Source organism: Esox lucius, chromosome 10 (assembly GCF_011004845.1).
Source record: "Esox lucius isolate fEsoLuc1 chromosome 10, fEsoLuc1.pri, whole genome shotgun sequence".
NCBI classification, from domain to species: domain Eukaryota; kingdom Metazoa; phylum Chordata; class Actinopteri; order Esociformes; family Esocidae; genus Esox; species Esox lucius.
The window spans coordinates 4809573-4837142 of record NC_047578.1 but is presented as its reverse complement, the minus strand read 5'-3'; the positions used below and the strand labels follow the sequence as shown (position 1 = coordinate 4837142).

At 44.7% G+C, this 27570-nt stretch overlaps 2 protein-coding genes across 23 annotated transcripts in view; one reads left to right on the top strand and one right to left on the bottom strand.

The window, feature by feature from the left end:
• LOC105030281 (cytoplasmic dynein 1 intermediate chain 1) overlaps positions 1 to 2244 on the top strand; it is a 63810-nt gene extending 61566 nt beyond the window's left edge. For all 15 annotated transcript variants that reach the window (XM_013131223.3, XM_013131220.3, XM_013131221.3 and 12 more), the window contains one exon: positions 623 to 2244. In XM_013131223.3, coding sequence (XP_012986677.1) covers positions 623 to 733 — 111 coding nt within the window. In that variant the 3' untranslated portion in view covers positions 734 to 2244. The remainder of the gene's footprint in view (positions 1 to 622) is intronic.
• A 2184-nt stretch (positions 2245 to 4428) lies between these two features.
• The window catches only part of LOC105030261 (calcium-binding mitochondrial carrier protein Aralar2), a 49464-nt gene continuing 26322 nt past the window's right edge, over positions 4429 to 27570 (bottom strand). For 2 of the 8 annotated variants that reach the window (XM_034294792.1, XM_010903989.4), the window contains exons 12-18: positions 26000 to 26052; positions 24634 to 24714; positions 16550 to 16690; positions 11715 to 11853; positions 8157 to 8315; positions 7691 to 7781; positions 4429 to 6046 (exon numbers count right to left, since the gene is read on the bottom strand). In XM_034294792.1, coding sequence (XP_034150683.1) covers positions 5863 to 6046; positions 7691 to 7781; positions 8157 to 8315; positions 11715 to 11853; positions 16550 to 16690; positions 24634 to 24714; positions 26000 to 26052 — 848 coding nt within the window. In that variant the 3' untranslated portion in view covers positions 4429 to 5862. Of the gene's footprint in view, positions 6047 to 7690; positions 7782 to 8156; positions 8316 to 8335; positions 9178 to 9652; positions 9769 to 11714; positions 11854 to 12878; positions 14041 to 15202; positions 15435 to 16549; positions 16691 to 24633; positions 24715 to 25999; positions 26053 to 27570 lie in introns of those variants that run through there. The other 6 variants (XR_004576271.1, XM_034294793.1, XR_004576272.1 and 3 more) reach the window with 6 other exon arrangements.

Genomic DNA, 27570 nt, shown 5'->3' with positions numbered 1-27570 from the left:
CTGCCTGAAAGATTCAGATGCCACGATCGACATGTTACTTTAGCAACACTGTATGTCTGAAAAAGTATGAGTGTACTTGTGATTTCCCCCGAGTACCCCTGGTGGGCTGTAAAAGCTTTGAGGGTTTAAAATGGCTGCCGTTCCCTCCCTCCTCATTGCTGGTTAATTATAGCCTGCAGTGGTAACCGTGGTAGCAGCCCGGGTGGCAGCCACGGCAACCAACCTGCCAAGCGGCCTTCTCATTCGACTCTCGCAACGGTGCTCCAGGACAAACCTCAAGCCATGGTCACAGTAAACGCGTAGCGAGTTATTAGCTGAGGGTTAACATGTGCATTTCAGTCTCGACTGACTGGATAAGATAAAGGAAAAGCCAAACATCACCTTGTTGTGTAGCGTCTTCTGTTCAGGGGATTTTTCATGGTGACATTTAAATGTAGCGAACAGCTAAGTAAACCGTGAACAGAACTCAAGTGGCCTGCACATAAAGCTTGGGCGAACTAACAAGTCCGATGCTAACAAAGATTATGGCGGAGGCGAAAACATAATGCATGCTCTGGAAAAGACCACCCAGTGGTCTGCCCATGTAAAGACATATAGACTTTCTCTGTGTGGTTCTTCCTAGCTGGCGGTGCCCCACAGCGAGGACTGGGCACGCTTTGCCCGTACCCTGATGGAGATCAAGGCCAATCGGGGCGACGCCGAGGAGGAGGGGCTTGTGGAACTGACCCCATAGGACAAGATGGATCACCCACCTGGGGAGCCTTTGTGTTTCTGTAGCCATGTATCACAGACACAGATTGGCTAGTCTTGGACCAAAACAAAGAAACCTCGATGGAGAATCTTGATGGAGCTACATTTTCCTAGTCCAGGAGTAGGCTTAATCTGTGTCCGCGAATACAGCCGGATGACTTCACATTACTCTTTACTTGCCTCCAATGGGATCACCATCCCGAGCTTAAGACGGCAGTAATTTCTCACACACTTGGTTTAGCAGCAGTTAAATGCTTAGAGTCTCTGGCCTCACATCTGTCTGTTTGTGTTTAACCTGTTACCGTTGCTCAGAGACATTCATTGGTAGTATCTGGTCAGGTTTTAGAAGTCCCCATGTTGGCGTTTTTCCATCTTCACATGTCAGTAATGTAACAATGTGACAGTGCTCCTGAAATCCCTGTGAAATGATTGCCCACAAGCAAAACAGAGCCAGTCGAATTAACAATATAGCCTTTGTTTTTGTGTATTTGGGATAATGTGCATTCAAGTCTAGACTTTATAGTCTTGTCAACAAATATGAATATCTGCTTTCACTGGACATCATGTTTTGTTTTTTTTAACCATCAGAGATAAACAGCACAACCCTGAATAATCTGTTAGCAACTGCTACGACTGCTAAGATTGGCTGTTACAGAAGTTTCAGACACCTGGGTCAAAACACCTCTGGTTTTCCGTGTCTCCTTCTAACAAGATACATTTAGGTCTGGGACACCATATAACTAGCAGGTGGAACCTAAAACCAGCAATGTTTTGTCCATCCTAAACCGGACAGGCCTATACCAGATTATGTGTGTGTATATATATATATCAATCTCTATATTTATGACTGCTGTACAATGTGCATCCTGGCGATGCCAGGTGCAGTATCTATTTGCATTGTTGTTTTGAGGGAGGATTTCAGATTTTGTCATTTGTTATTGTTACTGTGTGTTGATAATATGAGACTAACTCCAGAGCTTCTGGCTTATTTTGGTTGTTTGTTTATTCATATGTGGTCAGTCTTACAGTGTAAGTAACCTTAATATTGGACTGGTATGTCCTGCCATAGTTTCCCTATGAAGCTAGTAATGCTAACCTTGTTAGCCAGGGCCATAGTGACATCTCCATTGTCATTTTACAGGAAGGTCATGTATCAAGTGCTATTGTTTTTGTGCTCTCCTCTGTATCCAACTCGCTCCATGCACGCGACATATATAGGCTCCTACAGCTTTGTAGACATGTTATAATATGTTGTGGATGTCTATAACAGATTCAGTGTTCTAAGGATATCATGTCTTTGAGGGTGACCGCACTTATTAATAGCTATAGACTTGAGCAACAAATTCTGTTTCAGCATTTTACTGTTAAGTGCTTCAGTAGTCAGTTATCAGATGTACTTTAGTGAATAAAATAAAAATATATTGTCATCTAAAATGTCAGGGCTCGCTGTCAATTGTGATATGTTTGCCAATAAATGATGGCTGAAAAACTGAAGGCATGACTGTTGCTTCTATTTTTATTTAATACTGTAATTGTTCGTTCACAAGTCAGGAAGTTTTTCTTTGACTCATCGCACAGGAACATACTATCTTGTAATAAGAATTCCCAAACACACACTGTTCACTAACAACTTTAACTTTCATTAGTGCATATACATATTGCTGCCATACATACAGTAAGGCACAATTATTACACCACATATACATTCTACTTCCTGTACTGTACACGCTGAAATATGGCCACTGTCCGTGACAGTGAGCAGCTAATACAGTATACCCAGAGTTGGGGAGTAATGGATTACAAGTAAATCCGTTTATAAAAAAAAAAAACAGTAACTGTAATCCATTACATTACCAACAGAAATATTGTAATCGGAAAATATGTATGATTACTTTAGGATTACTTCAATTGAAAAATAATATGTTCGCGAAATAATTATGACACTCCATTGTATATTTGAGGTTATTATTTAATGTTGTAAAAACATCGTTATTTAAACCAAAATATGAATTGTGCGCCTCAGTTGTGTGCCTCACACTATTCGCCAATTTCACGCTGGCATCGCCCAGTGTGCTTCGCCTGTAGCATACTTGTGGGTGTGTCTGTGGGGAAACTAGCCTCATAACACCAGGTAAGCTGTGTATTAAAGTTTGAGAATAGAAATTTGTATAAAGGAACGTCGGATTATTACAATGGTTAAAATTGGAATAAACTTATTTTAATACATTTTATATGTTTCTACTCAATTCATATGCCTCATTGATGTAATTCTTACATCCTGCAATGCTAGCTAGCAAATCAGCTTGCTACAATTAGGTAGCACCAGTCAGCTAACATATCTAATATTGACACAAGAAGCACCAACTATCTCGGCCACCTGTTTCCCTGCTGCACTTTTTTTGCCTCTCTGTAGGAAAATACAGTGCAATCATATAGCTCCCATCACTGCTACTAAAACTTGTTACATTTTATCCATCTTTTAAAAAGGACTGCAAAATCAATTCTGTTTATTCTTTTAATTGCATGGAGAGCATTTCACAACCACCTACACAAAATCACGTGATTGGTCAGTCCCCAGCGATAGACGCGGGTGATTTGCGAAAAATATGAACTTTTTCCTTCGCCTCTCACGGATCCCACGCATTGCCCCGCAAGCCACTCGCTCGCCACGCTTCCCTTCAAATTAAAAGAATTTAGCAATCGCTTCCATCACGAATAGTGTGAATGTACCGTCAGTCGTGCGCGCAAAGGTGGACGCGCATAACCAGTTTAGTGATGGAGGAAGCACTTGTTTAAATTTCTCCGGTTTGGTTTTGGTTGGTTGGACGGCTGGAAAAACATAGTATATCTTCATAATATTAGCCGGGTCATATACCATTTTATTTAGTTATCTACTCCACGCATCATTCTCAGAACAATGATAGGCAATAGACCTCCCTGGTGTTATATCTTTTTCAAGTTTTAAGGTTTGAATTGTTTAATAGATTAGGCAACTACTTGTTAGATAGCTGTAACATGGCGCTGCGTTTTGAAAATCCATCACTGGTGGCCATAATCGCAGGTTATGTTCGCGCGGGGTAAATCTTATTTCTATGCAGGTATTCAGGATTGCAAACGTGCATTTGTGCGCTGAGGGTTTCTGCAACATTTTGACAATGTTGGTTGAGTAACAAATCATCAGACTACTGCAGATTTAGTTTATACACGAAAAGCTACGGATATCTGAATTATTATATACAACAATGTCAATACCCTTTTTGAGTAATTGCCATTTATTGTTCAACAATGTTTTGAAGCAATTAAAAACATAAAACACAAATAACAGAACAGGCTTAAGCATCATTATATTTTGGGTTATGCTCAGATTAAAAGTCAGATTCTGGAAGATCAAGATTTATTGGATTAATTGGAATGACTGAATATCTGACAGACCTTTAGCATGTAATGTAGAGATGTAGCCCAATTATATTGAAGTAAAACGCAATGGTTTAGAAACCCATTTCCAAAGACACTGTAGCCTACACAACCCACAAGGTAAAATGTGAGTTCCGTTTTTGGCCAGCTATGTAAACTCTAACATTGATTGATCCCGCAAAAGGTGTTCAGTTGGTTATAGGCTATTCCTATTTGTTTCCCAATGCCTCTTAATATGAAAGTAATCAGATTACATTACTGAGTTTGAGTAATCAAAAAGTTACGTCAGTGATTACAAATGTGGACAAGTAACTTGTAACGGATTACATTTAAAAAGTAAACCTACCCAACCCTGAGTATACCGTAATTAAATCTGTGGTTTAATATGCGTGGTGTAGCATAGCTGGGGCAAACACCTCACCTCGTACCTCCTCTGCTCAGCCGTATATTATAAAACACGAGCTGCGCGATTGAAAGCAGGAAACAGATCATCACTGCGACACTTCAGCAACCCAAATGCCATTCCTTCATTTGAGCAGTTTTGACACAAGCAGGAATGTCATCCGGCAGAAACAGGAATTTAAAAAGCCGGACATTTTAAAGTGGAAATTTCAAATGTTATAATACTGAGATTAAACTGCAGGTGTACGTTTCCTGCAACTACAGGACGATTGAATTAAGATATGACTTCTGTTTTAATACCTTGTGCAAGTGTTGGTAACGACCAAGAACGTTTTACATTCATGTGTTTCATTTGGTTGAATCTTTTTCTTGTTAAGAAAGTTAAGTTAATGATCAAGATACATTTTTTTATCAGTTTCCAAAAAGCAACCCAGTGAACTATATCAATATTTAAATGTCTCTTTGTTCGCTATCATTTGTACAATATAACCATTATTCAGATGTACCTGTGCTACTTTTCTGATCCATAAAATCACATGTAAATTTAAATATCAATTTCACAGAGTTCCTATGGATGTCTTAGGAAGATCAGACAAACTCAGACGGAAGACCATAAAATCAAAATCATACAAAATGATGGCTAGGCCACGACTTAATCAATGGGCGCGTAGTCAAGCTCAATGCATTTTCAACTACAGTACACCCCATCCAAATGCAATTTACCAAACGCTCCCAGCGATCACATCCGCGGTAAATGCTACGCAAGTCGACCGAAGAGCAAATAACTGTTAAAAGTAAAGTGCAGTGTGCTTGTTGACAATGCCCTTTCAATGAGTCTCAGCCTTAGCAATGATGTAATGACAGGAAGCCACCCAGGTCTAATTCAAGTCATGAGCTACTGTGCATATTACAATATGAAAAGACTAGCTACAATGACACTACTCTAGACACACAATGTCGGTATTGTAAGCATCACTTGAAATTGAAAACGAGACTGACTCAAAAGGTCGTTCTTTACGGGTACCTGACACTAACCGACCCGGGAGCTAACAAACTTGATAGTGGTCCTTGACCGTGATGTATAAAAGGTAGTTTCAAGAAGAACTTTTAAAAAGATCTCACATCCACTAATAGATACAGTACATACTTCTCTGCAAAGCCTAAAGGGCACATCCTACGAGTCAAGAATGTGCCTCTCTTTGATGCGTTGTGTTCCAAGTGCTCGGCGTTGGATGGAGGCGTGTCGACGTAGCACGGACGCTTTGTTCTGCCCTCCACGGGCGGAAACCGAGGGGTTCAATTCGAGGGGCGTCCTCCTTGGACGGCGGGGCTACTCGCATATCTCGGGAGGTGGAGTCCAAATTTGCTTTCGATGCCGGCAAACGTGGCCACGGCCAACCTGTAGCCACCGATGTGGTCAGGACTGGGCGCCGGCAGGCTGATCCGAGACTTGGGAGTCGGCTCAGAGCCAGTCGGTTTTCTGTGGTGGAGAGACGAGGGGGGGGGGGGTGGGGGGGTTGAGGGAGAACGAGAGAAAGGAGAGCGAGTGAGAAGGAAAAAGGGGGAGAAATTAGGGAGAGAGGAAAAAGGAGAGAGGACAGAGGGAGACAGGAAAGAGTGGAACCGAACGTGCAGGGGACATTAGAGGGGAGAAAGATTTAAGAGGGTTTTTATATTAAACATTGTACACCACAAAAAAATAAACATCTTAATCGAATATTAAGACTGGCCCGAAAGTGCTGTTTTTCCCCAGAGCACTGGAGCTAGAAATAAATGAATATCCCACAATGGTTTTGTGCTCTCTCTGTGATATCTTTCCAACACGGACAACCAGGAACATATTTCTAACCCACACCACACCAATGAGATGTGCCATGTTTCTCTGCAAAGTGTTGAGAATGGAGCCTGTGAAGGCTATACATTCTCCCCACAGTATGCAGGCTGGATATCTACAGTACAAAAGTGGAACTGTTTTGACTTTCCAATAGCCTGTTAACATTCACATATACGGTTTCTCTGGATTTTCTGCTTTAATAAAGAAAGCTAAATTCAAGCATGTGTTCTTGGCTGTGTAGTTAGTAATATTGGGCCAATTTAAAATCTGTATTTCCATGAGAGAGGGAGTTATTTCAGAATGTTTGGTAAAGTTAGCAGGCTAACACATTGATCCCCTTTTCTGGATAAGGTCCCATTAACACGATTGTGTCAGTACAACTGTAAGTAGAATATAATAGCCAACCGACTGTATTTAATCCTGGACATACTGACACTCTCCAACCCCCCCCCCCCCACCCCCCCCCACCCCCCCATCTCTGCCGCTTGCTGGTCAACGTAACATTGAGAAGTGCATTCTAAAGAGTGACCAATTTGCTCCAGCAGGGAAAATGAGCTCATTTTACCCCAAAAAAGCTGGAAAGAGAAAGAGCACAAGTCGAGCTGATTCTCTCTGCCCTACATCACAGGCTGTACCTCTGTAGTTTAAGAAATGTCACGTCCATCCCTCCAAGTAAACGTTTGTGTCCAAACTGTCACCCTATTCCCTATATATACTGCACTACTTTGGACCAGGGACCTGTGGACTGTGGTCAACAGTAGTGCTCTAACTGGGGAATAGGGTGCAATTTGGAACAGAAGCCGAGTAAAGAAGCTAGTACGCTGAACTACTCCCAAATTATTTTGGTCCCATGGCATTTCTTGTTCCTCTGAAAGCGAAGAAGCGCCTTCACATTATGGCAAGCCTTGAATTTAACCCTTTGCATGGTTTTAAATGGAAATGTGTCTTTTTTTCTAACTACACATCTCTTTCCTAGTGCTGAAAGGTTGGTTGAAAAATGCTGTTAGAAATTACCATCATTTTGTATCACGCCACAGCTGCTAGTAGAAGCTGATCATTCCTGACTGGATGTTTCTATGACATTTGAGCTTCTGGATTTTTGGTTCTTATCATGGGATAACAACGTCTTCAGCAAGACCAAGCACTCAAGTCTGATATTAGACAAAACATCAAGGAGGGCTCCAGAGGAACACTGATTTAGATCAGTTTGGTCTTATAAATAATAACGAATACGTTTATATGGCCCGGGACGGGGCGAGGCGTAGTTCATGACTTTTAGTTCCAACTTACTGTCCGCCAAAGTCAATGTAGAACCACCTCTGCAGGAGTTCATAGGTCACCAGGGTGACTCCAAACTGGGGCGAGGACCGGAACACTCGGGCTAAGACGGAAAAAACACACAGCTTAAAAAAAATACGATTTCACCGTTTCAGCACTGTTTAAACAGCGTGTTCCCGGGTCACCAGTCTGTTTGCTCCAACATTACATTACACTCCTTGTCATGGCCAAACATTTAAACATACCAAGACAGTTGCATGTTAGCTACTTTGTGACATAATAGTTGAATGCAGTCTAAAAACACTTAGAAAGCATCGAAATAATCCCAGATTATAAATCACACAAAACCATTTTTAAAAGCAACAGTCGTTTTTTTGAATGTTTGTGAAAGACAAATGTAACAAACTGTGTCTATTAATATTATTATTCATCCTTCTAGTTTACAAATGTCATGGGATACCAAAAGGTTTGGTGTTACCTCCAGCTCCTTTCCAGAAGGCCCGTGGCCCCTCCTCCTTCAGAATCTTCCAGAAGCAGTCAACAAGACCGTTGTACGTGGTCTGGCCGGCACGGGCCGCCACTTGTAGCCTTGTCTTGATAACATCAGCTGGGGTCACAAGGGAGGCAGCGGGCATGCCTACGGAGAGAACGCATCTGATTCAGTAGTTAACGGTGCTGTATATTAAAAGTAGTGGTTCTGATTCTGTTGTTAACGGTGCTGTATATTAAAGTAGCGGTTCTGATTCAGTATTTAACAGTGCTGTATATTAAAGTAACGGTTCTGATTCAGTAGTTAAAGGAGCTGTATATTAAAGTAAATGGTTCTGATTCAGTAGTTAACAGTGCTGTATATTAAAGTAGCTGTTCTGATTATGTTAACGGTGTTGTATATTAAAAGTAGTGGTTCTGATTCTGTAGTTAACAGTGCTGTATATTAAAGTAACGGTTCTGATTCAGTAGTTAACAGTGTTTAATAGGTTTTTGCTTTGGTCACAAATGTACCACTCTGATGCACTTCCACACATGGCCCATCACATTCCTCTTCTGTGTACTTTTGTACCTCTTTCGAAACATAATCCAACAGGAGCCAGGCCAGTCGGTCATTAGCGACGTGTAGCACTACCCTCTCGATCCTTTCCGCAGAATGTTGTGTGCCAAGAAAAGCTACTGCTTAATGTAAAAAAAATAAAATTCTTTCAGATTGGAGGGGCAGACAATACTCCGTAATGAGAAGGACACACACGGCGTCCCGCACGCCACCGACCGATGACAGCAGGCCCCATGGCGGGCAGGCCTCTCTAGCCACTCCAGTCATGAATGGCTTCAATCATCCCTAGCTGCTTTCGAGCAAAGCCTCCGCAGCCATTACCATCACCGGCCTCTTCACCAGCCGGTCACACAGGCGGCCGGCTTCACGTCCTCAGTGCAAACGAGTCACTCAATTCAGAAACCACTGATCAACTCGCTTGCTCCCGCCACGACGGAACTGCGGAGACCACCTGCGCCGATGTCCTCAATGGGAGAGAATGAAGGGGGGAGGAAAGGGGAGGGGGGAGGGGAGCGGGGTGAGAGGAGAGTAGCTAAGAGGAGAGGACAGGAGTGCTCAGCTGGCTTCACGACAGACTCAGAAACAACTCAAAACACAGGAAGAATCGTAAATCTCCCTCTCAAAGCTAATCCCAGTAGAAACACTATTCCTCCCCGCAGCCAAGAGAAAGGGAGAGAATGAAAGAAAAAGAGAAGGAAGCGGGAGATGGTCGGTGCTGCATTGTATTTCTGAGACCAGGGGCTCTGCCTGTCAAATGACGGCGCCCAAACTAAGCGTGTGATTTAATTTCCTACACAGCACTAATTGCCAAAATGCCATAACCGCTGATAAATAAACAGGAGATAAATGCTATGAGTGAACGCAATTTCATAAACTGCATTTCAGGTATTTAACCCATAGCTCCTGGACTCGTTTTAGGAAATTACCCAAATAAGTTTTGAGGCGAGGGCGAAGAACCGTCTTTTTGGATGTATATGACTTTTCCACGTAGCTCTATGTTTGCTGTTCACTCCACATTGAAGAAGGGACAACCAACTGATCCCTAAGGATTCAAAATAAATATTAATCATTTTCCCACAATGTTCCAAACCACTCTGGCTTGGCTTTTGCACACAAATATGCTTTTTTATTTTTTTAAAGATAAACCCACTAAAATAAAAACAAATAAACCTACACACTCGCATCAGATCATATTTTCACATGTGAAGAGGAGAAAAGAACCTATAAAACTGATATTTTTCCTCTGGGTTGTCAGAATTGTCAGTGAGACAAACAGACAGAACCTCACTCTGAACACTCCCAAACACAGACGGAACCTCACTCTGAACACTCCCAAACACAGACGGAACCTCACTCTGAACACTCCCAAACACAGACGGAACCTTACTCTGAACACTCCCAAACACAGACGGAACCTCACTCTGAACACTCCCAAACACAGACGGAACCTCACAGAACAGTTGGCATCCTATTTCCTACATACTGTAGGGGGACAGCTACAGAGGCTCAGGGAGAAACAGCCCCTTAGTGCCCTGGTCCACCACAGTATATAGGGAATAAAAGGGCACCATTTGGAACGCAGCTTCCTGTTCCTGTACAGTATGTTAGCAGTGGAAAGTTCGCCATCCCATCACAACTCTGTTGGCAGGCAGCGAGCGGTTGAGCTCCCTCTGATCCCGCAGCGCTCAGCTCCAAACCCCAGCCAATCAGAGCACTCTAATTAGACACAACCACGATGGAGCCTGTGGTCGCCGGCGGCTACCGGCTCCCGAGCCCGGAGCTGCGAGGCCGAAGGACACGCGGGTGGAGGGACTCTGGTGGGAGGCGCGGGTGGAGGGACTCTGGTGGGTGGCGCGGGTGGAGGGACTCTGGTGGGTGGCGCGGGTGGAGGGACTCTGGTGGGAGGCGCGGGTGGAGGGACTCTGGTGGGAGGCGCGGGTGGAGGGATGGAGGGAGGCGCGGGTGGAGGGACTCTGTTGGGAGGCGCGGGTGGAGGGACTCTGTTGGGAGGCGCGGGTGGAGGGACTCTGGTGGGAGGCGCGGGTGGAGGGACTCTGGTGGGAGGCGCGGGTGGAGGGACTCTGGTGGGAGGCGCGGGTGGAGGGACGGTGGGAGACGTGGGTGGAGGGACTGTTGGCAGGCGCGGGTGGAGGGACTGTGAGACGCCGGTGGAGGGACGGTGGGAGACCAGAAGAAGGATGCTTAGAGGGAAGGAGGAATGATGAGATGGAGACGGGGGAGGAGAGGTAGCTGAGGGGATCAGAGACGAATAGTGCAGGGCCCTGAGTCTGGGCCGAGCTTCCTGTGGTACTGACCACCAGACAGGGACACGCTTCAGTTCCCCAGGAATTATTCCTTATTAAGCTTGGCTAGTGACGACATTCTAACAGTAACTGTTTTTGTCTTTTCTATATCGGAATCCTGGTCTTTTGATCGTCACCCGACCATTAGGGTTGAATACATTTACATTTGTAGTTATGTTTTAGTAATTACTTAAAACGCTCCCTTCTCCCAGTCTCGCGAGGGCCAATTCACAGTTATTCCTAATTGCGTGTTCGGGAGAGTCAGAGATGGAGACATGCTCGTCTGACGCACGTCTCGATGGGCTGTTCAGCTCAGTTAACTAGGAAGTGCACCCCGGTGAGCACATTTTCTAGGAGAGCCCACACGACTGACTGAGAAGATGTGTGCCGCCCTCTCGAAGACCCCTGGGCTCTGTCGGTATGACGCAACCAGGATTCAAACCCACAGCCACAATGACACGGCTGTACTTCGAGGAAGCGACTCAGACCACTGAGCCAACTCTGAAGTCCCATGTTTTGTTATTCTTCACTTCTGAGGTTTTGGATGTATACAGCATGTACCTTGTCACATACACGAGACCAATGAGACAGACCGAGAGGGCGAGGGAGACGCAGACGAAAGGAACCAGACAGACAGCCATTTTATCAGATGGAGACCAAGCCACGGTGATTCTGGACACCTCACCTGCTACGGCCCCCGACAACAGCAGCTTGAACGGTCCGATCCGTCCGTCCTCGTCACTCATGAAGGACTTGACGTGAGCATAGCAGGGAAAGTAGATGGCTGAGAAGGGGATGTCTCTCAGGAAGCACGCTTTGGCTCCCTGGGGCACGTTGAAGAGACAGAGGGGAGACAGAGGGGTGAGGGGAGAGAGAGAGGGGAGGACATAAAAACAAAAAGGGAGGCATCAGACAATGCAAGGGTCAACACAGAGAAACAGAGGAGAGGGAAGACAATGAGAAATTGGGAAAGAGAGAGGAAAGAGAATAAGTATGACAGAGAAAGGAAGGGATCAGCAAGACAGAGGGAGAGCGGACAGGGAAGACCGAAAAGGGGAGAGAGACAAAGATGTTCTGTACTTTCCCCTCAGGAGGTCTTCACAGACAAACAGTAACTTTCTAACCATTTTCCAGCCCTTGTGGAAAGGTTTTACCTTCAAACATCTTGCTTTTTCCAGTTTTACTGGAACATACTTTCTAAGCATGTGGTTTTATTTCCGAGAGATATAACAATCCCAAAAATATCTGCTACTAGGTTCTGTTCCCTTCATATTTGAAAGGCAGATATCTACAGGCTTACAGAGGTCATGTGACCTGAACAGGAACAGCTCTGGACCCAAATAAATGCTATAACTCCTGTCCTCTCCTCACTTCACATCTTCAGCAGCAAAAAAATACGGGGAAAAAAGTGTGTAAAAGACAAAAGATCAGGGGAAAAGAGGAGGAAGATTGCCTCTGTCCGTCATAGTAAACAAAGCCATATCTTCTTCAACCAGATTACGTTTCCTCATATTGCACGTCTTGGCTGCCGTCCAGGGGAGGTCGTGCAAGGAAGAGAAAGGGAAGGAACTGCATCCCAAATGGCACACTATACCCTCCACAGTATAGAGCCCTGGTAGAAAGGAAGTGCGGTATATAGGGAATAGGGTGCCATTTGTGGCACTGCCCAGGAGAAGTGCCCCTTTAGACAGGCTTCATTAAACTGCTTGGGTTAATCCTCCTAGCGTTCATACACACAGTTAGCACAGATACCTCACTGTACGCTAGCTGCTATCTCCTCTTTCCTCAAGCACTTTGCTGTCTCCCCTTTCTCTGCCCCGTCTCCCCTCTCACCCCCTCCCCAAGCCTAGGCCGACATACCACAGAGCCTGTTGAAAAGGTGGCGACGGTATCACCAGGACATGTTCACACAGACTGGCCCAGCCGGGACACGTTCACACAGACTGGCCCAGCCGGGACACATTCACACAGACTGGCCCAACAGACTGGCCCAGCCGGGACACGTTCACACAGACTGGCCCAACAGACTGGCCCAGCCGGGACACGTTCACACAGACTGGCCCAACAGACGGCCCAGCCGGGACACGTTCACACAGACTGGCCCAACAGACGGCCCAGCCGGGACACGTTCACACAGACTGGCCCAACAGACTGGCCCAGCCGGGACACGTTCACACAGACTGGCCCAACAGACGGCCCAGTTGGGACACGTTCACACAGACTGGCCCAACAGACGGCCCAGCCGGGACACGTTCACACAGACTGGCCCAACAGACTGGCCCAGTCGGGACACGTTCACACAGACTGTGTTTTACCGTGTTTCTACTGTTTTTCTTCTGGATAGAGAAAATGCTGTGTTGTTCCTCGTTTGTTTTTCTGAATACCACTCAGGCCAACAGTGACAGTGTTCAGGGAGACAGACATGAATGTAAATGCAGGACAGTATGAGACGACATGATTGGTCTCTGAAGGAGGGACTATGCATGGTGCATTAAGTATCATTGATTAGTCTGTGTGTGTGTGTTTGTGTTTGTCTGGTTCTATGAGGACTGCAGGATGTACGACTGTGTTTGCATGAGTGAAAAGGTTTGTCCTAATAACATACATGTGATGGGGTCCTGGTTGGAGTTCCCACGGTGAACAGTGGTGGCACTAGCGCAACAGTCAGTCACCCAGCAAGTCAGTAACCCACCCACCCAAGTCAGTCAGTCAGTCAGTCAGTTAGCCATCTAGGAGGAAAGCAGATGTAGGTAGCAGGGAGAGGCAAAGAAAGAAGCTGAGGGGCAGGGTAATTAGCCTGACAAAGGGTGCTCTGTGCCTGGGCACAGCCCTGAGGAGCCAGCCCGTCTGGGACTCGCAGGCTGGAGCTCGTCTGCCCTCCCAGTCCTCCTGCCGCTCTCTCATTGCACATTGTCTCAGCAGCACACAGGACTGGACTGGAGACTCACAGGGAGACACCAGACCAGATTCAACCTCCTTCAAGACACCACAGAGAGACAGACAAAAACAGACTGACAAAAACACAGACAGACAGATAAACACACAGACAGATGCAGACGAGGAGGCTGTCTCACACACAGAGCGACAGACAGCCCACTAATTGACCAACACAAACAATTAACCTACGAAGGAACAATAGAAATGGATAAGTAATGTAGTTTGTGAGCTGAAGCATTTTTATAAATGTACTTGGAAGAAAATAAAGTGTTGAAACCCAAAATATTTAATTTGTGATTAAGCCTGAATCTTAACAAAAAAGTAAAATCACACTGATCGTTGATCTTATAAAACCAGAGCAGTCAGTTCTCCCATGAAAATCCTATCAGAGCTCAAATTGATATTTCCTGGAATATGAAAAGAGAAGCCTTTTCAAGGAACCACTGGGATTCACTACAGTATTACAACTGAATCACTGTAAATCACTGCAGTATTACTATGGTACCACTGGGATTCACGTCAGTATTACTATGGAACCACTGGGATTCACTGCAATATTAATATGGAACCACTGGGATTCACTGCAGTATTACTATGGAACCACTGCAATATTACTGTGGAACAACTGGGATTCACTGCAGTATTACTATGGAACCACTGGGATTCACTACAGTATTACTATGGAACCACTGGGATTCACTACAGTATTACTATGGAACCACTGGGATTCACTACAGTATTACTATGGAACCACTAGGATTCACTACAGTATTACTATGGAACCACTGGGATTCACTACAGTATTACTATGGAACCACTGGGATTCACTACAGTATTACTATGGAACCACTAGGATTCACTGCAGTATTACTATGGAACCACTGGGATTCACTACAGTATTACTATGGAACCACTGGGATTCACTACAGTATTACTATGGAACCACTGGGATTCACTACAGTATTACTATGGAACCACTAGGATTCACTACAGTATTACTATGGAACCACTGGGATTCACTACAGTATTACTATGGAACCACTGGGATTCACTACAGTATTACTATGGAACCACTAGGATTCACTACAGTATTACTATGGAACCACTGGTATTCACTGCAGTATTAATATGGTCATTGTCAGCAAGTTATCTGGCACAGTTAACACGACACATAATAATGTAATAATGTTCCAGTCAATCTCTCTGCTGTCCGGATTCAGAGGGAAACTCACTGACCATGGGGCTGGTGTCTGGGTGGTGAACATGGGGCTGGTGTCTGGGTGCTGACCATGGGGCTGGTGTCTGGGTGCTGACCATGGGGCTGGTGTCTGGGTGCTGACCATGGGGCTGGTGTCTGGGTGCTGACCATGGGGCTGGTGTCTGGGTGCTGACCATGGGGCTGGTGTCTGGGTGCTGACCATGGGGCTGGTGTCTGGGTGCTGACCATGGGGCTGGTTTTTCCTGTGGCCTAAAGGTTATTGTTTCAAAATGTGTCTTTTTGGGAATCGTGGACGCCGCATCCTCCAGAATAAAGAAGAGAGGGACCATGTGGCTTGTTATCAGCGCACAGTTCCAAAGCCAGCATCCATAATTATATTGGGGTGCATTAGTACACATATCATGGGTGACTTGCACTTGTGTGAAGGCACCATTAAGGGTGAACAATATATACAGGTTTTGGAGCAACATATGCTGCCATCCATACTAGGTATTTTTTAGGGAAGGCCTTGCTTATTCCAGCAAGACAATGCCAAACCACATTCTCCATGTATTATAACAGCATGGCTCCGTAGTAAAATAGTCTGGGTGCTAAACTGGCCAGCCTGCAGTCCAGTCCTGTCAATATTTGGCGCATTATGAAACGGAAAAATGCAACAAAGGAGACCCTGAACTGTAGAGTAGCTGAAATCCAATATCAAGAGAGAACAGGAAAACATTTCACTTTCCAAACTACAGCAATTGGTCTCTTCAGGTTCCAAATAATTATGGAGTGTTGTTAAAAGAAGAGGTGAGTCAACACAGTGGTAAACATGGCCCTGTCCCAACATTTTTTAATGTATATATGTATATAATATTTTTTTTCATACAAATATTAATATATGTATTCATATATACAGCTCCGGAAAAAAATAAGATACCATGGCACCTTTTTCTTTTTTGAGTGAGGAACAGAAGGGTTAAACCACTGCAAATTGAACGCTTCTGTTCCTCACTCAAAACTTTCCTTTTCAACTTTTTTGGAAAGGAAAGAAAAAGGTGCAGTGGTCTCTTAAATTTTTTCCGGAGCTGTATATATAAAAAATATATACTATATATATTATTTTAAACACTACACCTACCACTTAAATACATGGCCTTAGTTCAACCTTCAGGTGTCCTGTACCTTGCAGTGTGGGGACAGGACAAAAGGCGAGATAACGCTGTGTAGCGTGGTTGAAGTGCTTGGGGGTGTCAGAAACAAACAGTACCCAAACCGAGAAGTCACTAGGACAGCTGTTTTCAGGTCACAGCAGAAAGGGGCCAACGGACGGTGGTACAGCTATGACATAACGGACCCTAAGAGTAGATCACAGCGTGAGGCACCTTGTAGAGGCCGAAGAAGCCCAGGTCCTTGATGACAGACACAGCGCTGACTCTGGGGCCGGTGGTGATCTCTCCAGCCACCTGCAGGCGGATCTTTACAATCTCCAGGGGATTGGTGAAGATCACCTGGGACCCACCCGCCTGAAAGACAGAAAATCAATCATTACCGGTTATAAAGGACTTGCTTCTCGACACCTGGATAATTCACCCGATCCGCTGACAGGACGGTACCCGGAACTCGTAAACGATCACTTTTCCGGATCGGCTCTGTTGCTAATGACTGGGCAAAAGATCAGAATAGGCCTGTGTCGTGGCCCGGTTGGGTGTGTGAACAGCCTGGTGTGTGAATGGCCTGGTGGGTGTCATGGCCCGGCGTGGTGCGTGAATGGCCTGGTGGGTGAAAGGCCTGGTGCGTGAATGGCCTGGTGGGTGTCGTGGCCCGGCGTGGTGCGTGAATGGCCTGGTGGGTGTCGTGGCCCGGCGTGGTGCGTGAATGGCCTGGTGGGTGTCATGGCCTGGCGTGGTGCGTGAATGGCCTGGTGGGTGAAAGGCCTGGTGCGTGAATGGCCTGGTGGGTGTCGTGGCCCGGCGTGGTGGGTGAATGGCCTGGTGGGTTCCGTCTGCAGACAGACCCTGGTAGCAGTGGGTGTTTACTGTATACAGACCACAGAGTCTGTCTCCGGCATCTGAACCACCCTTCTCCAGTCCCCCCCACCCCCCACACAGGCCCGAACAGGTTACCTCTCCGAGAGCTTTCATGTTCACCGCCAGAGCTCAGTATCTGTCGCACTGTTCGGCGGCGGCGCTTAAAACTGTCTCAGCACGGAGAGGGACAGCTGAGACCTAGCTAGCCAGGAAGGTGGCGACCGTTCTGGAATATTCTCCCTCCCTCCCTCGTTGCCACTGGAAACCGTGGCTGCATGCAGAAAGTGGCACAGTGCAATTAGATAGAAATCTGTTTCCATGGAGTCCTTTCCCGGCTTTAAATAGGGCCTGTACTGTTAGTTGTTGTTTTTCTCCCCCCCACCTCACCCTCACGACAGACTATGAATGTTGAATTGTGTCCCCCCCCCCGCCGTCAAATTAGCGCCCCAATCTGATTCCACAGCCGCATGTTTTTTAACAGCCGCCTCCAAATTCATATGTAAGCGTTCCCATATTTTAAGGCAGAGATCCTAATCGACCCACTGAAGGTAGAAGAACTTTAAATAGAGTGGAGCAGAACTGGCCCACACTTCCCCAACAGAGCTGAATGAGGAGGGTGAGGACGAGGAGGACCATGCTTCATTCTTACAACTCACGGCTATGAATTTACAGCTATTTACTTTGGCGTGAGATTAATTTTCATAGTTGATTACAGCAGCCATCTAATAGAGATGCATTTATAACGACACCAAGATGATGAAATTAAATTAGGCCCACTTGATCAGCTAATAACCCTTCTCACTCACACATCAATTGGACACTAATCTGACTGGCAGAGACACAGACAGACCGACAGACAGACTGGGAGAGAGAGACAGACAGACAGAGTGAGACAGACAGACAGAGAGAGCGAGCGAGAGACAGACAGAGCGAGAGAGACAGGGAGACAGACAGAGTGAGAGAGACAGACAGGCAGACCGAGGGAGACAGAAAGAGAGAGACAGACAGACAGGCAGACCGAGAGAGACAGAGAGGGAGATTTGATTACAGAGTGTCACAGTGACTGATAATTCCAGGTAATTACAAGGCAAGGTGATCCCCTGGGGGATGCAGTCAGCACCTCAGACACGCTTCAGCACTACAGACTGTGTGTGTGTGTGTGTGTGTGTGTGTGTGTGTGTGTGTGTGTGTGTGTTTGTGTGTGTTTTGTAGTGAGGGATGAGGCCCCTAGACCGCAGAGCTGACCGCATTCTCGAGTCAGCAACACCACACAAGACTTCTGTGCACGCACGCATCCGCGCAAACACCCGGGAGCTAACAGCTAACAGTCGACTTTTCAAAGGAAACAACAGCTTAGCACGAGTTAGCAAACAACAGCCATACAATAACCATACACACTTTCAAAGGTGCTGTGAGAACGCTAAAATGGCCTTTACACAGGCGCACGTGCATGCGTGCGTGTGTTCCTTTGCGTGTGTGGCCGCGGGCGTGTTAAACACTGCAATAAAATTGCAACGGAGACAAATAACAAACCGTTACAGAGGCTTGAAAACCAAACCATGCAAATTTAAGTGATTTACACTAAATTAGTGCTACAGTGAAAACGAACAAAGCAATACTGTATTCCCTCATTCCCCTCCCTCCCTCTCTCTCTCTCCCTCTCTCTCCCTCCTGATACATCTCTCTCACCCTCTCTCTCTCTTCCCCTCTACCTCCAGGTCTATATCTCTCACCCGCTCTCTCCGTTTCTCTCATGCTGCTCCCTGTGCTCTTGACGTTGTGTGTATTTTGAGTAACTAAGCCCTCAAATGAGAACCAGCGACCGCCAGATAAGCACGCCAGCAGCGTCTCAGTCAACAAAGCATGCAGTTCTTACCAAATAATCATTAAGACCTGGCAACCCGCACATAATCATTAAGACCTGGCAACCCGCACAGAGTTCAATTCCGAGGCTACAATGAGGGGAAGAAAGAGGGAAGGAGAGAAGGCATGAGGGGGGGAAAGGGAGGAGAAGAAGAAGAGGAGGAGAAGGGGGGAGGAAAGGTGAGGGGGGGGACAGACGAAAGGGTAGAAGAGGGTTGATGATGTAATAAAAAAATTGAATTCAACATACAACTAAGAAACCATCTGCAGAAGTTTGATCATCCTCTGTTTATTCAATGTTTAGCCAACATTCATAATTTAACTCTCTGCTTTACAATTAATCAACCAATCTTGACACAGTCTTGCAAAGATGTTTAACTCCTATTAGAATCCACACAATATATATTAGTTGTCACTTATTGACTGCTGAGCCAAATAAAATGCCTTATTAAGACTACTTAAAAATAATATACTGGAACGGCCATCCATGTGTAAAATGATGCTATGTATACAGGTGCTGGTCATAAAATTAGAATATCATTAAAAAGTTGATTTATTTCAGTAATTACATTCAAAAAGTGAAACTTGTATATTATTCATTAAACACATACTGATATTCTTCAAATGTTTATTTCTTTTAATTGTGATGATTTTAACTGACAACTAATGAAAATCCCAAATTCAGTATCTCTGAAAATTTGAATATTACTTAAGACCAATACAAAGAAATGATTTTTTTGAAATGTTGGCCAACTGAAAAGTATGAGCATGTACAGCACTCAATACTTAGTTGGGGCTCCTTTTGCCTGAATTACTGCAGCAATGCGGCATGGCATGGAGTCGATCAATCTGTGGCACTGCTCAGGTGTTATGAGAGCCCAGGTTGCTCTGATAGTGGCCTTCAACTCTTCTGCATTGTTGGGTCTGGTGTATCGCATCTTCCTCTTCACAATACCCCATATATTTTCTATAGGGTTAAGGTCATGTGAGTTTACTGGCCAATTAAGAACAGGGATACCATGGTCCTTAAACAAGGTACTGGTACCTTTGGGACTGTGTGCGGGTGCCAAGTCCTGTTGGATACTGAATTTGGGGTTTTCATTAGTTGTCAGTTATAATCATCGAAATTAAAAGAAATAAACACTATAAATATATCAGTCTGTGTGGAATGAATGTATACATTATACAAGTTTCACTTTTTGAATGGAATTACTGAAATAAATCAACTTTTTGATGATATTCAAATTTTATGACCAGCACCTGTATATGCATAGCATAATGATATATATATGCTAGAATTGAAAGAATTCTGAATTAACCTGAAATAGAGCATGCTGGGAAATTATTGGTGTGGTCCTGAGAAAACAAAAATTTCACTCAACAAGCTTGTCCAGATTTAGCTCAAATCAATTAGTGTTAGTCAATTCAACACACAGTTGTAAGAAATCCAACTGCAATAAGTTGGGGTTTGATCAACATCAGGGCATGTCGCTAAACAAATACAGCGTGGCCTTCCAAAGGACAAGTTGAATATGTAATTATTGTCAACAAGCTTTTTAGCATTCAGCTCACTTCTAGCAAAGTATGCTGGATGAACAAATATTCCACACATTACGTCAATTTCTCAAACGTCTGAAGTTCATCCAATTCAAAACCCAGCTGAATCATGACACCCATAACCTTCGTTCTTTGCTGTTAGAGTGTCCCCCCCAAATCTTATTTTCATATTTATTCATATTTATTTTTCTAAATCATCAGTTACCACTGACTATACTGCATAATGAAAATGTGTCTATGCAAGTTATAAAACGCTCCAAAATCCTTAGCGCATCATAATCTCCTTCTGGATGTCTCTGGACTAAATTGATGTGACAAACTAATGACTGTCCCACCAAAATATATGCACATTTTTGTTGTTCACGACCATATAAACAAGAAAGCTTAGTGCAAAGACCACAATGAGATTCTGATGTAAAATGAGCTTGGAATGTTGTAAAACATGCTAAGACAGATTTCCACAACGCATGTAGCCACTTCAAGTTCAGAGTCCGCTGAATTTAACAAGAGATACTGAAAAAATGGGTGAACTTCCTCTGAAAGCCACATTTTTATATTTTATACATTAAGCTCACTATTGGCTAAAGTCTGTTGATGTCCTGTCATGTCCAAACAAGTCATAGAGTTAAACTGATTAAAAGATTGGTTACATTTTCTATTTTGACAGTGTAATAGAATCAAAGGAAGTGGAAAAAAAACTATGAGGAGAAGGAGGTGGAGTAGAAGGAGTTGGAGGAGAGAGTATGAGGAGAGGGAGGTGGAATAGAAGGAGGCAGACAAAAAAGTATGAGGGGGAGGTGGAATAAAACGAGGTGGAGGAAAGCAAATGAGGAGAAGGAGGTGAAATAGAGGGAGATGAGACAGGTAGAGGAGAGAGGTGCCGGAGAGTGGTGGAGAAGAGATAGGTGCAGAGTTAAAGGAGAGTGGTGGAGGAGAGAGAGGATAAGGAGGTGAATGTAAAAAAACAGGAGATCAGAGGCCAGTAGAGGAGCAGGCAGAATATGACAAGATCATCAGAGATCACTCAATGTATTTTAAACCAACACCCTGCAATCTCTCTTTCCCTCCTTCCTTCTCTCTCTCTCTCTCTCTCTCTCCCCCCTTCCTCTTTAACTCGTTCTCTAACCCTCCCCTCCCTCCCTCCACCTCTCCTCTTATTTTGGCTCTTTCTCCCCCTCTCCCCTTCTCCAGTCCTTGCAGACGACTCCTTCCAGAGTTTGGGGCTGTGTCGCCGGAGCCCAAACCAACACTTTCACAGCTTCCAAATCATATAAACAGACTTCATGTGATGTGGCTGAAGTCTCACTAAACAGAATGTGTGTGTGCGTGCATATCTGAGTCTGTGCTTGTGTCTATGTCTCGGTGTGTGTGTGTGTGTGTGATAAAAGCAGAGTGCCGCACAGGCTTTAACACCAGGGTCTGAGGCAGGATGAAAGAAGCTGTCAGAACATCTCACAAAGAAAGGGAGGAAAAATCTGTCCGTCCTCACTCCATTGCACAGGCTCTGGCCTCAATCTACTCTCTCTCTCTCTGCGTGTAGGCTGTCCTTCCTTACAACACTAGATATGTAGAACGAGAGGTCTTATACCTCAGACCCCATTTCCAAACCAATAAACTGCCTTTTCAAATCTGGTCCATTTAACCCTTCGTGACGCCTTCATCCGGAGCGACTTACAGCTGTACATTCTGACACGGGACCCCTACGTTGCGCACACGTTTGTGCGTGTTACACGGCGAGGGCGGGGGGTTATGGGAGTGCACGCAACTGGGCACACACAACGCGTGATCACAAAGTATTCTGCTGTGCCGATCAGCGTCCACCGGGTTTGATGTGAAAAGCGTCTATTCTGTGGTTGGAAGATGTCAGGTGTGTGTGTGTGTGTTTGTGTGTGGGTGTGTGGGGGGGTCGGGGGTTATAGGTGATGCTATAGGGTCAGGCAGACCTGAAACAGTGGGGTGGGCAGGGGGTGTGACAGCTCACTGATCAAACGGGCTGTGTGTAGTGGGGGGGGGGGGGGGGGGGGGGGGTCTCAGGTAGCTACTCTGTCTGTTGCCGTCTGCGGTTTGGTCAAGCATAGAAACACCTGTTCTCAGGTCAGTGTGTGGTGTGAGATGGGAACGCCATCGCAGGCAGTGGGTTTCTTACCACGGATAAAACAGAATAGAAGTGGTTAGCATAGCTCTGTAGTGAAGCATCTTCTCTGACTAGATACAGTATCGATACTGATCGGGATATACATTCCAATGGTAGCATTTTTTCCGAATTAGTAGCAAAAACTAGCAAAACTCCAATATTTTGTGACCAATACATATAGATCTTTTTTTATTTATTTTTTATCAGTAGTGGACAGCCTGTGCTGATCACTACATATTAATGTAACTGACAGATCACTCTACAGGTACTGGTCATATAATTAGAATATCATCAATAGGTTGATTTATTTCAGTAATTCCATAAAAAAAGTGACACTTGTATAATGTATACATTCATTCCACACAGACTGGTATATTTCAAGTGTTTATTTATTTTAATTGTGATGATTATAACTGACAACTAATGAAAACCCCAAATTCAGTATCTCAGTAAATTAGAATATTGTGAAAAGGCTCAATATTGAAGATACCTGGTGCCACACTCTAATCAGCTAATTAACTCAAAACACCTGCAAAAGCCTTTAAATGGTCTCTCAGTCTAGTTCTGTAGGCAACACAATCATGGGGAAGACTGCTGACTTGACAGCTGTCCAAAAGACGACCATTGACACCTTGCACAAGGAGGGCAAGACACAAAAGGTCATTGCTAAAGAGGCTGGCTGTTCACAGAGCTCTGTGTCCAAGCACATTAATAGAGAGGCGAAGGGAAGGAAAAGATGTGGTAGAAAAAACTGTACAAGCAATAGGGATAACCGCACCCTGGAGAGGAATGTGAAACAAATCCCATTCAAAAATGTGAGGGAGATTCACAAAGAGTGGACTGCAGCTGGAGTCAGTGCTTCAAGAACCACCACGCACAGACATATGCAAGACATGGGTTTCAGCTGTCGCATTCCTTGTGTCAAGCCACTCTTGAACAAGACACAGCGTCTGAAGCGTCTCGCCTGGGCTAAAGACAAAAAGGACTGCTGCGGAGTTATGTTCTCTGATGGAAGTAAATGTTGCATTTCCTTTGGAAATCAAGGTCCCAGAGTCTGGAGGAAGAGAGGAGAGGCACAGAATCCACATTGCTTGAAGTCCAGTGTAAAGTTTCCACAGTCAGTGATGGTTTGGGGTGCCATGTCATCTGCTGGTGTTGGTCCACTGTGTTTTCTGAGGTCCAAGGTCAATGCAGCCGTCTACCAGGAAGTTTTAGAGCACTTCATGCTTCCTGCTGCTGACCAACTTTATGGAGATGCAGATTTAATTTTCCAACAGGACTTGGCACCTGCACACAGTCCCAAAGGTACCAGTACCTTGTTTAAGGACCATGGTATCCCTGTTCTTAATTGGCCAGTAAACTCACATGACCTTAACCCTATTGAAAATATATGGGGTATTGTGAAGAGGAAGATGCGATACACCAGACCCAACAATGCAGAAGAGTTGAAGGCCACTATCAGAGCAACCTGGGCTCTCATAAAACCTGAGCAGTGCCACAGACTGATCGTCTCCATGCCACGCCGCATTGCTGCAGTAATTGCTGCATGTTCATACTTTTCAGTTGGCCAATATTTCAAAAAATATTTTAAGTAATATATTAAGTAATATTCTAATTTTCAGAGATACTGAATTTGGGATTTTCATTAGTTGTCAGTTATAATCATCACAATTAAAATAAATAAACATTTGAAATATAGCAGTCTGTGTGTAATGAATGAATATAATATACAAGTTTCACTTTTTGAATGGAATTACTGGCATAAATCTTTTTGATGATATTCTAATTATATGACCAGCACCTGTATACTAGGCAATAAAGAAAAAAGGCCAACCACTGCTATTTTTAGAGGTGCGACATGGCAACATGACACAGCGATACTCACACAACCACCAGCAAGAATCTCAGCAGCTAGAGGGATTGATCCATCTTTCTGTCTTGTCTTCCCCCTGATAAAGTCATTCACCTGTGGTGGGAAGACAAAACATGTGACACACAGAGAATAACAGGCCCAAACTACTCTAAGTGGCTCTGCTTAATTACTTAAATTTAAACATAGATGTAAAGTACTTTAAAGGGTTGGTAGCATGATGTTTTCACTCCAGTCAAGAGTGAGCAACAACTAGCAGAAGGAACAACTAGCAAAACTGTAACATTTTCTTGACCAATCCATTTTTTACTCAATGTAGACTTAGCTGTAGTCATATTCGGTTTCCTTATTGTAAGAAAAACTGCTGTAGTGGGTCCAAGGCATCCTTGAGATGACTGGAATGTATTTTGTGTATGATAAACGTGACGATTACACCAAACAAGAAATCTGTAGAAAATCGAGTTACGGGAAGCCAGCTTTTCATGTCTTTAAAGTTGGGCTATTTCACCAAACCACAAAATTGAGAGAATATAGTGTATTTCTGCTGTGCTTTTTGGCATCTTTGCCTTGAACAAAGCAACAAGATGAACCTATGGAACTGAATTCAGGCTGGGCCACTCCACCTGCGTTTGGCTCCCTGGGTCTGGTATGTTACTCAGCATAAATCCTATTGACACTGCATGGTCTTGGGCAGTCAATCTGTAACTCATTATTTTTTTTATTAGTGGTCAGATGTTTTTTTTGTTTGCCATTTCCAAAATGGTTTACTTGCGGTGGAATCTGCTGTTGCAGCTTTAAATTAGCTATGTGCAGAAAGCCACTGCCTGATTTATGCCGCCAGTGTAACTGTTAATTAATTGGGTATTTGCTTGTAAGTTGGTAGGAAATTAAATTAAAACCAGTATTCTCCAATAGAATTATTATGAATTCGTTATCTCAAAAATACAATGGCATCCTGTTCATTACAACTCATACTCTGTGTAAAAAAAGTTTTAAAAAAAGAAAAGAAAAAGAAACATCCTAAGTTCCAATTGAATGTGTTGACTCTGAAAATACAAAAGAAAGGTGCAACTTGGCATCGGGACCTTAATGTTTATACTGCGTTGAATCCATATGTTATGTGGTTCTGTTAAACGCTAACTAACCTTTAATTTTAAAGGACACACTGGGGTGGTCGGGAGGGCAGAGTGGATGTACCACATGAATGTGCTAGCCGTGTGTGTGTCCGTGTGTGTGTGTGTGTGTGTGTGTGCGTACATATAATCTGTACTGTACATTAAACTAAAACTACAGCTAAACTAGATCCCTGGGAGGGGCTCCGTTATGACTGGGGCTTGAATGGTGCCTGACTGGGCGCCATGTGGAGAAACAAGGCACTTACTGTCAGCTTTATGGCTTTCTCCGGGGCCACGCCCAGTAGCTGCGGTACCAGACCTATCATTAGGACACAACATGATTAGAAAAGAGCCAAGGAAGTAGTACACACACACTCACGCACTGTAGACACACTGTAAACACACCCAAACACACACTGTACACAGTCAAGCCCCTTCCACATTAAACACATGGCCTGCTGCATCCAATTGTGCCAAATACCCTGGGACACCAATGAACCCTATTGATGTGGGGTTTGGGGACATAAGGGGTTTAACAGACTGACAGTTTTATGTGGGTTGCTGGGCACATCAGGGGCTTAACAGACTGACAGTTTTATGTGGGGTGTGGGCACATCAGGGGCTTAACAGACTGACAGTTTTATGTGGGGTGCAGGGCACATCAGGGGCTTAACAGACTGACAGTTTTATGTGGGGTGCTGGGACATCAGGGGCTTAACAGACTGACAGTTTTATGTGGGGTGCTGGGACATCAGGGGCTTAACAGACTGACAGTTTTATGTGGGGTGCTGGGACATCAGGGGCTTAACAGACTGACAGTTATGTGGGGTGCTGGGACATCAGGGGCTTAACAGACTGACAGTTTTATGTGGGGTGTGGGCACATCAGGGCTTTAACAAACTGACAGTTTTATGTGGGATGTGGGGACATAAGGGCTTTAACAGATGAACAGATTGATGTGAGGTGTGGGGGGGACATCAGGTATTTAACAGACGAACAAATCGATGTGAGGTGTGGGGGGGGGGGCATGAGGGGCTTCAGGGGCTTAACAGAATGAAAGAACATCCTCTAGTTGCTCCTTCCCAGAATAGAAGAAAAAGACTTAAAACACCCAAACCAAAGTTTATGCAGCCCTCAATTACAACCCAAAGACTTTCAGCCGGATAAAAATAAACAAAATAATCTAAGTCGCGCGTGATAGATGAAGCTGCCCCTCTTCCGACCTCCCCCATCCCTAAAGTAACAAACAACCATGTTGGATGGGGTAGAGGGGGTGAGTGGTGAGCCCAACACTGGACCCAAAACAGGCCACACAGAGTCAGACAGACACAGGAGCACAAACATATCATTAGCATGACTTGGCTCGGCTGGGACTCACAAACAGAAACAAGAGTGTTAGTCGTGTTTGAGAAAGGGCTCAGGCAAACAACCACACACAAGCCATTTTTATTAAATCGCCCATAGCACCTCACAGCTGTAGTAGGAGCCACTTATTGTTTTCTCATGCTGTGTAGTTTAGTCAAGAGGTTCCCAGCTCAAGACCATTACATAATATGAGGTGGAGGTCTGCATGTGTGCTTCGGTCTGTCACTCTGTGTGTCTGTCTGTCTCTCTGTCCATGTCTGTCTGTCCATGTCTGTCTGTCCGTGTCTGTCTACCTGTGTCTGTCTCTCTGTCCGTGTCTGTCTCTCTGTCCGTGTCTGTCTCTCTGTCCGTGTCTGTCTGTCTCTGTGTGTGTGTCTGTGTCTCTGTCGGTCTGTCTCAATCTGTGTGTCTGTCGGTCAGTGTGTGTCTGTCTGTGTGTTTCACCATCCTATTGGTCACCTCCATCAAGTCA